General features: G+C 39.7%; 1 protein-coding gene across 1 annotated transcript; it reads left to right on the top strand.

Moving 5' to 3' along the window:
* Positions 1–430: 430 nt before the first annotated feature.
* Positions 431–12,515, top strand: LOC124287195 (ependymin-related protein 1-like). Its single transcript, XM_046723683.1, has 6 exons — positions 431–578; positions 7,361–7,465; positions 8,064–8,148; positions 9,288–9,458; positions 12,238–12,326; positions 12,460–12,515. The coding sequence occupies exons 1-6, from the start codon at positions 453–455 to the stop codon at positions 12,466–12,468; spliced, it is 585 nt and encodes a 194-aa protein (XP_046579639.1). The 5' UTR covers positions 431–452; the 3' UTR covers positions 12,469–12,515.
* Positions 12,516–13,209: the final 694 nt, after the last annotated feature.

A 13,209-nucleotide genomic window follows, 5' to 3' on the forward strand; every position in this document is an offset into this window, starting at 1 on the left:
TATGCACCCCCTGCACCCCCTCTGGATCCGCCTATGCAGAAGCCCTGTTCGATTCAGTATTGGTAAAATTTGTAAAGACGGTTAACGTTGTTTAACTCACTTTTAGAATAAAATGTGGTTATCCAAAAGGAATGGTCGTTTCTTCTTTTTTATTGTCAAATTCAATTGTGTTCATAAGGAAATATATCTCTTTCTGTAGTACCAACCTTAGGCGTCCAGCTGAGTATGTACAAAGGCGGTGACAAGCATTTCTATAAAAAGACCATTATTTTCCACGAATGCAGTTTGTGGTCTGACAGTACTTAAACTTGCGATGAATTACGCAACCCTCAAGATCATCCAGGGGTCATGTGATCGTGACGGATGCTGATGTTGTACATAAAGCGAAGCCCGTGTTCACCCTGCACACCACAGAAGGTTTTGACGTTTGCAAAGGTTGACGACTCCTCAACATGATGCTGCAGGCAGTTTTACTCGCCAGTCTGGCGACGGTTGCTCTTGCTTCTATCTGCTGTGCTCCTCAGCAGTGGGAAGGGTTTAAAGCTATTACCACATTCGATCCCTCGGGGGTAGAGCGGGTAAGTACTATTACAAAGTTGACTTCCACACCCAGTAATCAATGAGAAGACGTAACTCTCTGGCAGGAGATCCAACCTGAAGAACTTCAGGACGGTGCTCATTTTAGAAGCATCATCGTTTACATATATATGTGGTTTGACAACAAAGATGATTATATTTGTTGAATGAGACTCTCCTAAACATTGGTTTTGAAAATATCACTTTATTGGTTGTGTCGAGCATGGATAATTCGAACATTTACCATGTGTTTTTATGATGAGGAAAACCTCATTACCTCACTCTAAAATTAGCTAAGTTGACAAGTCAGTTCAAAGGTATCTCTCAGACAGTACAAAATGGAGATGCAGATTCAAACGTAATGTGATACAAGAGTATTGATTATGACAACAAAGACACATGGTGGTACTATTCAGCAACATAAATCACTACCCGTGAAGATCCGGCTTAGAATTGATCTTCATGCACCAGTGCTTGTCGTAAGAGTGGCATCGGGTGGTCAGGCTCGCTGACTTAGCTGACACATGTCATTGTATCCATTTGCTAGGGTTGATGATCATGCTGTTGATCACTGGATTGTCTGTCCAGAGTCGTTTACTTACAGATTGCCGCCATATAGCTGGAATTTTGCTGAGATCGGCGTAAAACTAAACTCACTGACATGAATCAATATCCAGGGTATAACGATCATCACATACAATGCTGGTCTTCTTGTGGCTTGATATGTACTGTGAAATGAGAGGCCACAGTCAGCTCCTCTTATACACAAATGAAAACCAAAACACTAGAAAATTGTACGATGCTTTCTGAGGTAAAACATATCGGAATCTGGACCATGTAGTACATACCCGATCTCTCTAATATTCTGTGGGGCAGAACACGACCGAAGCCCCTCGAACTCTCAAGTCTTAATATAAAGCACACCACTCCTCCCAACGGAATGTCAGACACAGCGTATACACATGGAAAAAAAGTATCGCAACACCCATGACTTGTTACCCGCATAGAGCCATTTATATTCGTATTATAAATATAGTTTTTCCACGATTATTTTTAACGGTCGGGTGCATCATAAAGTAATTTTACATGTGCACGTCCTTCGATCAAAGGCAGGCATCGCGTGCTATGCGTGTACACGTCATAAGCAAATATCAAGTTTCGTTAATTCTTTATTATTATTATTATTAATATTATTGGATATATAGCGCACATATCCACACACTAGTGCATGCTCAAGGCGCTGGTATTTTTTTCCCTGGATCATTGGATGTCAATCTCAACGCCACATCTTATTATCAATCTCAGCTCACCGGGAATTATACAACTCTTGCTGCCACTAGGCGCACAGAGTTTTCCGGCTTTCCCATCCTTACGAGGTACTCATTCAGAGCTGGGTGGACTGGGACACATAGTCACATTACCTCGTCCAAGTTTTCCTGCACGTTGCTGTAGCCACAGCTAGGTGTTTGCACGTACTCATGTGGCCACCGCCTGGTCATATCCCATCGGATTCGTGGGTTCTTTTAAGTGGATATCAGCAAACTAATGACGTGAAGGTCTTCCCCTGAGTATTCTCTTCTCACAATCCCAGCCTCCATCCCTTAATGTCAAATGGTTAAAACCAGAGTGGCTTCCACATTGTCGTTTGTCCAACAAAACGGTCGGAAAATGCCTAAAATCGTCCGGGTATAGTCAGACGTTGTTGTCATCGGTGCACAAAGGAAGACAATTTTAGCGTCAAACTTGCCTTCACAGGAATTGGAATCTATTTCTCTTGTTCATGGTTGATGGTCCAGCTTGTGCTTGACGTCGCAGAAACACAACGAATCATCTTGGAGCAAGTGACGATTGGCAGGGGTTGCTGAGGTTAACCTGACTTTGTGACTATCAGACACAATCTGAATGGACAATGATACATCACTGATATCCACTCCAGGATTGTTGTACGACACTTGGAATGCCATCCTCTGACCACAAGGTCAGTCAACTTTACCTTGGCCCGAAAGAAGTACAGATTTCAACTATCCAGCAATATTTCGAAAGGGGACACCAAAAATGGACATCACACATTGTATCCATGCGTGGAATCGAACCAGGGTCTTCGGAGTCACGATCGAACGCTGTACCCACTGGGCTATCACCCCACCCGACACAGGTGCCTCCTGTTTTTGTTCTGGAGTATATGGTCGATTCCAACGAAAAGTGTACACAGCATGTTTGGGCCCATAACATTTTAGCATTACTACCTTCATTTATTTCAGGGTGCCAAACATCGGCACAAGTGAGACGATTCGGGCCATATATAACATGACTATTTTTAATTAAAAATTAGACTTATGAGAGACAAAAACAGGCCTTTTTATTCATTTTGACGTTTATTTTACAAATGTTTTGTTTAAAACATGTTGTGTGTTAAATACTAGTCAAATTGGATGAACAGAAGTTTATTAATCTAATTGCCAAATATTTCGTGAATAAATCCCCTGAAATGATTTTGTCTAGGGCTTAATTCGTAATTTTGGTAATTTGTTTTCAAGTGGTATTTGTTTGCGTTACCTACGAATACAGTTTTCAATGACACTGTCAATTTATGTAAATGCAACACAAGGTTATGTTTTGTATTACTTTTTACAGCATTAATTTGTAAAGTACTCAAATGCAATGGCGTTACATAATATTTCTCACAGGTAATAATCTGAAAAAATGTTAGAAAATCAAAGTCTGATTTGGTAAAAAAAATCACGTTACCTATAAATACCATTAAATATGTTGCTGTTTCCACAAATGAACACATTAGTGAATGATATCCTAAGTTCAAGTGCAAAGGACCACAATATATACGTGTGCTACATCTGAACATTTTCTGTGCTGTTTTTACGAAGATATCACACAAAATAACCTGTATTCGTAAGTAGATTTTAACTCCCAAATGTTACCTACAAGTACCAACAACTGATCACATTCAAATAGATTGGTTGAATGACAACACGTGACATGTGTTCTATTTGGAAGTCATCATAGATGAGACCAGACAACATATTGGTGATTAGTAAGTGTATTTCACATTTTCTGTAAGAATGTTATATAAATAAACCCATGTCACAATAACATAGGATGCATATGACACCTGTTACAACTAACCCACTTTAATTTTAGTGAGGTTTTAAGTCTTATTATTGTGAAAAAGGCCTCAGACTGCAAGTGGAATTGACACGGGGGCTCAAATTGGTAAGGCATGGTGTCCCGCTGGGATTTCACCGGTTGTGGCTCACGGCATTCGTAGATAACATTTAAATAATATTTAAGTGGTGTTACCAGTGGTCTACGAGAAGAAAAACAAATTGGGCTTTCAGAATACCTAAAAAAACTCAGCGAACTACATATGGGTCACATTATCAACATTGAACATCTTCATGGAAAACAATATGTTGTGAACAGTATTACCACCAAGATGTTTGAGACTTTCAAGGTTGACTGGGAAAGAAACGTCTCAAGATCGGATAGCAGTAATGGAAAGGGCGGAAATAAGTTGAGAACGTACAGAACCTTTAAGAACGCATTCACTGTAGAGCTTTATGTCACAGCAGAGCTACCCAGAAGCCACAGATCGTCATTAGCCAAGTTTAGAAGCGGAGTTGCGCCCATAAATATAGAGACCGGACGCTACACCGACACCCCGTACAGTGAGAGATTATGTCCTCTATGCAACAATGAAGTTGAAGATGAGAAACATGTTTTGTTAAGATGTACAGTGTATGAAGAGGAAAGACGTAACCTACTGTCATGTTGTTCTGTGATAAATGAGGATTTTAATAACTTAGATGACATTCAGAAAGTTGGTTTTATGCTCTCATCACCTAATGTTATAGCCCAGAGTGCCAAAACGTGTAATAATATTCTTCGTAAGCGTCATAAGATTTTATTTCATTGATTTCTTTTAAAACTTTTAGGTAATTCTTTATCAAAGGATAGTTTATAGAGTGACTGCAGTTCTTAACATTTGAATGTTTTTATAGATGTTATAATTTTAAAGTCTCTCGTAACTCTGTACAGGGTGGCTCGTTACTTTTACGCTTATATTGTCTTAGGTGATGTATAGTTTTTTATCATGTATATATTATGTATGTACGTTTTTATCAAAATGTCTGTAACGAGGTGAGACTATAGTAAACAACCTGTCCGTCTGTCTGTCTGTCTTCGTTGTTAACAAAATGAAATAGAGAACACAATACGCTGCTATAACATAATTTACACTGAAGGCAATTATTGCAGATCATAAAACTGATTAGGTACGCAGTACTGCCTATTAATAGATTGAAATGGTTCCTTGGAATTCCAAATGGCTACATAACTGAGGGTTCAATAAAAATGTTCTATGCAGGGATGCACTGCAGTTCGTGGTTTAGACTTTATTATAGTGATATATAATTAATTCTTTTTGATTGAAATGTTAGAAAACAAATTGATCTTGGTGATAAAAGTAAAAGTTTGCATGATATCACGGGATAAACGGTAGATTCGTAGGTAACATGTGTATTCGTTGGTAACATTCCGAATTTGTAGGTAACATCAGTCAGTGTGTTTGAAGTATGTCTTGTTCAGGGCTGTCACCGATGCACTTGCGAACATAGGAGAATTGAGACTGTAGTAGAAGTAAGTTGCATGGGTTTAGTAATTAGATTTGTCAAAAGTATGTCTTATTCGTAGGTAGCTCGTTTTTGTAGTTAAAACTTTCTGCAAATGTCTGTCTAATAGCAATTGTCATTGCAACATATGGGTAATTAAAGCAGAGTTATAGTTCAGTAAGACGTATAATGTATTGATTGTTTTAGTGACATGTTTATCTGTACATAATGGTATATGGTATATGGTAATAGTTCAAGCGTTTTGAACATTTGTGATGTGCTTTCTTTGAATGCAAATGTCAGTTGAAACATTTGGTAAATAAAATTTCAGATGTAATGATTTTAGTTCAATTTCTATGCTTCTCATCAACAGTTTAGACTCACTAGTGTAAATATAGCCACTTACTTCAGGCGACTGTTTCAAACTAAATTTTACAAAATATTCCATACTGTTTAAAGGTACTGTTGACACATGAACTGATGTATTGTAAAACAAATTTGTAACGTTGAAAGGATTATTGTCATGAGTTCAATAAATGATAAAAATCATTGAAAATTGGCGAAGTCTGAACAAAACCTTACACCAAAACGCAGCTGTTCACATGTACAATATTTGCACATGCTTTTCAGCAATTTGATGCTTGTTCCTCGTGCAATTCATCTGCATAATGTTTGCAGTTGGTTCTCCCAAGTTAGTGGAGAAATCAATCTTCGATGTGACCACACACACACACACACACACACACACACACACACACACACACACCATATAGTGCGTGTTTCTTGTGAGTCTAAACTTTTGATGAGAAGTATATTTCCATCAGTTAAAATGCATTGCTACTTTACGACATGCACTGAGACAAAACAAAGAGAAAGCCTTAAACTGGTTATAAACAATCTTCATTCACATTCCCTATGCATTTACAAAACAATTTCCAAACTGTTCGATATTTTAATAAACCAGCTACGATTTAGTTTGACATATATAAACATTTATGAAATACAAGGAATTACGTGATATTTGTTACTTACAAGTACATTTTTTTATCTTCCACCCAAAATTTAGTTATTGATGCATTTTCAAATTTGTTGTACTTACCGAAAGTTCCACCCGTTGTCTCTCAGATGAAGAAGATAGATATGTAATAATGATTTGTTTGTGAAGAGAACACTGAGTGGTGCTATCTCACTTACATCAAACAAAGATACCAAAATGGTTCTATTTTCGTAAAGCTTGAGGTTATAAAACATGAAAGAAACCATGATATTGCTTCAGATTTTATATAGTTATTAACATATTGTGCATGCAAAACAACAGTGAATTTGGATGTTAGGCAACATAAAACCCATCTAATCACAGGATATACAAGGTATGATGTTGGTATTTGTAGGTAATTTAGAAAATGAGCCTTCAACTTCACTGATCCACCAGCTTGTCACTTTTAGAGATTAGTGATGGCAACTGATTTTCATAAGAGACAAATATGTTGACTTAACATTGGCAAAAAGAATTACAAGGTGCAAGCAATTCTATTTTGGACACATTGTACCCAGCTGTGTACACTTTTCGTTGGAATTGATCATATGGTGCTCGTTGGTTTCATCAAAGTTGGAGTCTTCTAGGCGATGGGGTAGCCTATAATGGTTAAATCGCTTTGATTCCCCACATGGGCACAATGTTTGAAGCCCATTTCTGGTGTCCCCCGCATGATATTGCTGTCACTCACTCACTCACTCACTCTAAGACGTGCTTCAAATAATGTCTGACGCCTTGTTTGTTTCATCTTTTCCACCCTGAAAGAATTCCGGTGATGAGGTGAAGCTGATTTTCAGGAGCTTATGCTTGTAAGGGACGATTTGGTAGAATGGTCGTTCAGGTGGTATGACTTGCTTCCTACCTCCACGACGTGAATCGTTGCTCATGATCACAAACTGGATTATTTACATACGCCATCAGTCGCCTCAGCCAGGCTCGTTATAAGATTATAGGAGTGCATTTTCTAATCCTAATTAGCCTACATTGTTTTTGTATGCGATATGGGTTGAAGGCGAACAGAGACTAAACCGTTGCAATATATCTGAGTCAGTCCTGAACACTTAAGAACCTATCGTTGCTAATCATACCTAATCATGTCTAATCCTGACTCTTCTGTATTCAGTACCTGCAAAGCTATTCCTATGACGCCATCAACCAAAGGTACGCCATCAGCGGCAACTACACTTCTTTTGTCAGCTCCTACAAGGAAATCTGGGACTACGGTAAGGTGAGGCAACATATTTCAAAGCAGCGAATGAGTGTCTCGAAGGCACTTTTCATCACAAACGCATGCTATGTCGTCTCTGAGGTTGTGGGAATTGTTTTTTGAAAGCTTGTATATCCACAGGACTGTGCAATATTGATCGGCGGAAGGTTGGTGTGCCTGGTTGGTTTGATGTTTGGTATTGTTGGATGAGTGGATGGTTTGATTTAGTGATCTTTGGTATTGTTGGTATGACCTGATTGGTTGGTTGGTTCCAGGGGACTGGCTTCCTCATCAACGCTGAGCGGTCGGTTAGTTTGTCCGGTTGGTTTGTCCGGTTGGTTGGATGTTTGGCTTTGTAGGACCTGACTGATTGATTCATTGATTGATTGGTTAGATGGTTGGCTGGTTGGCTGGCTGGCTGGCTGACTGGTTGGTTGGTTGGATGTTTGATACTGTTGGTATGACCTGATTGATTGCTTGGCTGGTTTGTTCCAGGGGACTGGCTTCTTCATCAGCACTGACCGTCCGGTTGGTTGGATGTTTGGTATTGTTGGTAACCAGATTGATTAATTTGATCGATTGATTGATTTTTCATTGTTTGATTGATTCATCATTCCAGGGGACTGGCTTCCGCATCAACACTGAGAAGCAAACTTGTGAGGCATTCGCTGTGACGGGGACATTCCCTGCCAACTGCATTCCGAGTGAGACTTTTAACAACCATTACAGTGTAACTTTGTAAGATTACACGAGTGAGTGACGGAATTTCGCGCATCAATGAATTTTTTTTCACTTATTACTGTATGACAGCCACATCTTTTCTTTTGATGGTTGTTTAAGCCGAACCGAACTAGTATAATGTTCAACGTTGGAGTAGGATAGCAATCAATCAACGTCGTCATGGAGATTAACCACAGATAGATGTAGCCACAAACAGAGGTTCCTGGAGACCTGGTGGGGTAGCTTAGTGGTTAAAGTTTTCGCTGAATGCGTCACGTCGAAGAGTCGGGTTCGATTCCCCACAAGGGTACAATGTGTGGAGCCCAATTCTGGTGTCCCCCGCCGTGATATTGCTGGAGTATTGCTAAAAGCTGCGTAAGGCTATACTCACTGTACTCCTGGATACATACTCTAACCCAGAATCTTGCTTTCAGCCATGCCCACTTACATGGGAAAGGTCAGATTGTACATGAGATAGGTCAGATTGTACATGGGATAGGTCAAATTGTACATGGGATAGGTCAGATTGTACATGGAATAGGTCAGATTGTACATGGAATAGGGAATAGGTCAGACTGTACATAGGATAGGTCAGATTGTACATGGGATAGGTCAGATTGTACATGGGCTAAAAGCTGCGTAAGGCTATACTCACTGTACTCCTGGATACATACTCTAACCCAGAATCTTGCTTTCAGCCATAAGGTCCGGCAGATCTTTTCACTGTGGAAGTGACAATGAGTTAACATGACAGTGTCCCTCTACTGTATTGCTTGAATATTGCCATGCCCACTTCTGAAACCATACCCACTGAATTGAGCTATTGTCCCCCTGAAATATTGCTGAAATATTGCAAAAAGCAGTGTAAAACCTCACTCACTCACTCATTCCTTGCCAGAATTGAAGATTTACACATAGTCACAGTTATCTGTTGTTTAAAATATGCATTTAAAAAATAAATAAATTATATCACAAGGAGCCCAAAACAGTTCTTAATTTTAAAGCTCAGGCACTCTTGACTTGTGAGATCCTTCTGGAATTAGGTTCGTTTTAATTTTATTTCTCCATGTCGCTGACTTGGGAAGCCTACTGAGCGTTTTTTAAAAGATTGTTTGCACTTCAGGCGACGCTGTTGAGCTGGGTCCGGCTGACTACGGCTATGGCACGGACAGCATATCTACCATAGCATACCAATTCAGTGACACGAGAGATGAGTCTAAGAACACCATTGCCCTTGTCAGCTCCGGGAACTGCGTGCCTGTTACAAGTACAACCATGGTCCTGCGTCCCGGAAGTAAGTGTGGATCACAACTTACATGTACCTGGAATAGGTCAGACTGTACATGGAATAGGTCAAATTGTACATGGAATAGGTCAGATTGTACATGGGATAGGTCAGATTGTACATGGGATAGGTCAGATTGTAAATGGGGTAGGCCAGATTGTACATGGGATAGGTCAGACTGTACATGGGAAAGGTCAGATTGTACATGGGATAGGTCAGATTGTACATGGGATAGGTCAAATTGTACATGGCATAGGTCAGATTGTACAGGGGATAGGTCAGATTGTACATGGGATAGGTCAGATTGTACATGGGAAAGGTCAGATTGTACATGAGATAGGTCAGATTGTACATGGGATAGGTCAAATTGTACATGGGATAGGTCAGATTGTATATGGAATAGGTCAGATTGTACATGGAATAGGGAATAGGTCAGACTGTACATGGGATAGGTCAGATTGTACATGGAATAGGTCAGATTGTACATGGGATAGGTCAAATTGTACATGGCATAGGTCAGATTGTACAGGGGATAGGTCAGATTGTACATGGGAAAGGTCAGATTGTACATGAGATAGGTCAGATTGTACATGGGATAGGTCAAATTGTACATGGGATAGGTCAGATTGTACATGGGAATAGGTCAGATTGTACATTGAATAGGGAATAGGTCAGACTGTACATGGGATAGGTCAGATTGTACATGGGATAGGTCAGATTGTACATGGGATAGGTCAAATTGTATATGGGATAGGTCAGATTGTACATGGGATAGGTCAGATTGTACATGGGATAGGTCAGATTGTACATGGGATAGGTCAGATTGTACATGGAATAGGTCAGATTGTACATGGAATAGGTCAGATTGTACATGGGATAGGTCAAATTGTACATGGGATAGGTCAGATTGTACATGGGATAGGTCAGATTGTACATGGGATAGGTCAGATTGTACATGGAATAGGGAATAGGTCAGATTGTACATGGGTTAGGGAATAGGTCAGATTGTACAGGGGATAGGTCAGATTGTACATGGAATAGGCCAGATTGTACATGGAATAGGTCAGATTGTACATGGAATAGGTCAGATTGTACATGGGATAGGTCAGATTGTACATGGAATAGGTCAGATTGTACATGGGATAGGTCCAGATTGTACATGGGATAGGTCAGATTGTACATGGGATAGGTCAGATTGTACATAGGGAAGGTCAGATTGTACATGGGATAGGTCAGAGTCAGATTGTACATGGGATAGGTCAGATTGTACATGGGATAGGTCAGATTGTACATGGGATAGGTCAGATTGTACATGGGATAGGTCAGATTGTACATGGGATAGGTCAGATTGTACATGGGATAGGTCAGATTGTACATGGGATAGGTCAGATTGTACATGGGATACGCCAGATTGTACATGGAATAGGCCAGATTGTACATGGAATAGGTCAGATTGTACATGGGGTAGGTCAGATTGTACAGGGGATAGGTCAGATTGTACATGGGTTAGGGAATAGGTCAGATTGTACAGGGGATAGGTCAGATTGTACATGGAATAGGTCAGATTGTACACGGGATAGGTCAGATTGTACATGGAATAGGCCAGATTGTACATGGAATTGGTCAGATTGTACATGGGATAGGTCAGATTGTACATGGGATACGCCAGATTGTACATGGAATAGGTCAGATTGTACATGGAATAGGTCAGATTGTACATGGGGTAGGTCAAATTGTACATGGGATATGTCAAATTGTACATGGGGTAGGCCAGATTGTACATGGAATAGGTCAGATTGTAGATGGGATAGGGAATAGGTCAGATTGTACATGGGGTAGGTCAGATTGTACATGGAATAGGTCAGATTGTACATGGGATAGGTCAGATTGTACATGGAATAGGTCAGATTGTATATGGAATAGGTCAAATTGTACATGGAATAGGTCAGATTGTATATGGAATAGGTCAGATTGTACATGGAATAGGTCAGATTGTACATGGGATAGGCCAGATTGTACATGGAATAGGTCAGATTGTACATGGGATAGGCCAGATTGTACATGGAATAGGTCAGATTGTACATGGAATAGGTCAGATTGTATATGGAATAGGTCAGATTGTACATGGAATAGGTCAGATTGTACATGGGATAGGCCAGATTGTACAGATTGTACATGGAATAGGTCCAGATTGTACATGGAATAGGTCAGATTGTACATGGAATAGGTCAGATTGTATATGGAATAGGTCAGATTGTACATGGAATAGGTCAGATTGTACATGGAATAGGTCAGATTGTACATGGAATAGGTCAGATTGTATATGGGATAGGCCAGATTGTACATGGGATAGGTCAGATTGTACATGGGATAGGTCAGATTGTACATGGGATAGGTCAAATTGTACATGGCATAGGTCAGATTGTACAGGGGATAGGTCAGATTGTACATGGGATAGGTCAGATTGTACATGGGAAAGGTCAGATTGTACATGAGATAGGTCAGATTGTACATGGGATAGGTCAAATTGTACATGGGATAGGTCAGATTGTACATGGGATAGGTCAGATTGTACATGGGATAGGTCAGATTGTACATTGGGTTATTGTGCATGATATAGGTCAGATTCTACTTGGGTTATTGTGCATTGGAATAGGTCAGATGGTGCCGTGCCTGGGCCTGTGTGCATTGGAGGGTCGTCATTGTACTGGAATGAGTGTACACAATATGATCCTTAAGGGGACATGCATGTTTTGTGTTCCTAACTTGAAAGTGTGTGATTTTCCAGACAACTCTTTGCATATCCTGTGCTTCAACAACATATTCCCTGGCATCAGGGACCTCTCTATCTTCGATCCCCCAGCCTACTGTAGAAAGGTGAGAGCAATACTGAGTGTACCCTTGCATATCTCTCTCTCTCACTCTCTCTCTCTCACTCCCTCCCTCTCTCTGTGTGTGTTTCATCTGGATCTACACATAAGTTTACGTTGTTTTCTTATTTCTTTCTCAGAGTGCCTAGAATGATGTCATCAACAAGATCCTGGTTGTTGAGTTTTACGTTTCTGGCTTTGTACTAGGATGTTGGGGACGTCTTTACCGGACATCGAATTAATTGACTGTGACTGTAAAACTGGAATAAAACTTTCGAATTTGTGGTTAGTGTTATGTTAAGACCTGTCTCAGTATCACTGAAGGTGATCAACGCCAATCATTCTCACCTGCACAAAGTCACTTGACTGGAGTAGACTTTTTCTTCTTAAGTGGAGTATTTAGAAGGGTTAGTGGGGAAGGTGTTCCCTCTTTACTCCGTAAATCCTGGTTCGATAATAACTTGCATTAATCCCATCCTACTGATCATATTTTGTTTACATTATAGCGAAAGAATATTGTTCGATCTTACTTAGAGCACCGAAACGAAATTTTGAGGAAAACAATCAGCAAATTATAAAAGAGGTTTCAAGTGATTGTACGTTTCACAAGTTTTTTAAAAATAACAATCGGCTATTGATCCTTATATATCCATTCCATTTGTCTTTTTCTGAGTCCTATAGTACAATGAGAAACTGTCATGATGGGTGAGTGGGTCAAGCACGTTTACTTTAATTGATCTTTGATAATCAGAAACTATAAAGAAAGCGGCTTGAAAGTTCCAGATATACTAGAAACTATAAAATCTAAAAAAATATCATGGATAAGAAGGTTATTTACAACAAACTCTAAATTCAACAATATCTTCAATAACAATGTAAACAATAACCTT

Source organism: Haliotis rubra, unplaced genomic scaffold (assembly GCF_003918875.1).
Source record: "Haliotis rubra isolate DU_JTF1 unplaced genomic scaffold, ASM391887v1 Scf4, whole genome shotgun sequence".
Taxonomy (NCBI): domain Eukaryota; kingdom Metazoa; phylum Mollusca; class Gastropoda; order Lepetellida; family Haliotidae; genus Haliotis; species Haliotis rubra.

Excerpts from the sequence above, each read along its gene's own strand:
- LOC124287195 (XM_046723683.1), top strand. The coding sequence starts at position 453 with ATGATGCTGCAGGCAGTTTTACTCGCCAGTCTGGCGACGGTTGCTCTT. Across the intron at positions 579-7,360 it reads ATCCCTCGGGGGTAGAGCGG|TACCTGCAAAGCTATTCCTA; the intron begins GTAAGTACTATT and ends TTCTGTATTCAG. Across the intron at positions 9,459-12,237 it reads CATGGTCCTGCGTCCCGGAA|ACAACTCTTTGCATATCCTG; the intron begins GTAAGTGTGGAT and ends GTGATTTTCCAG.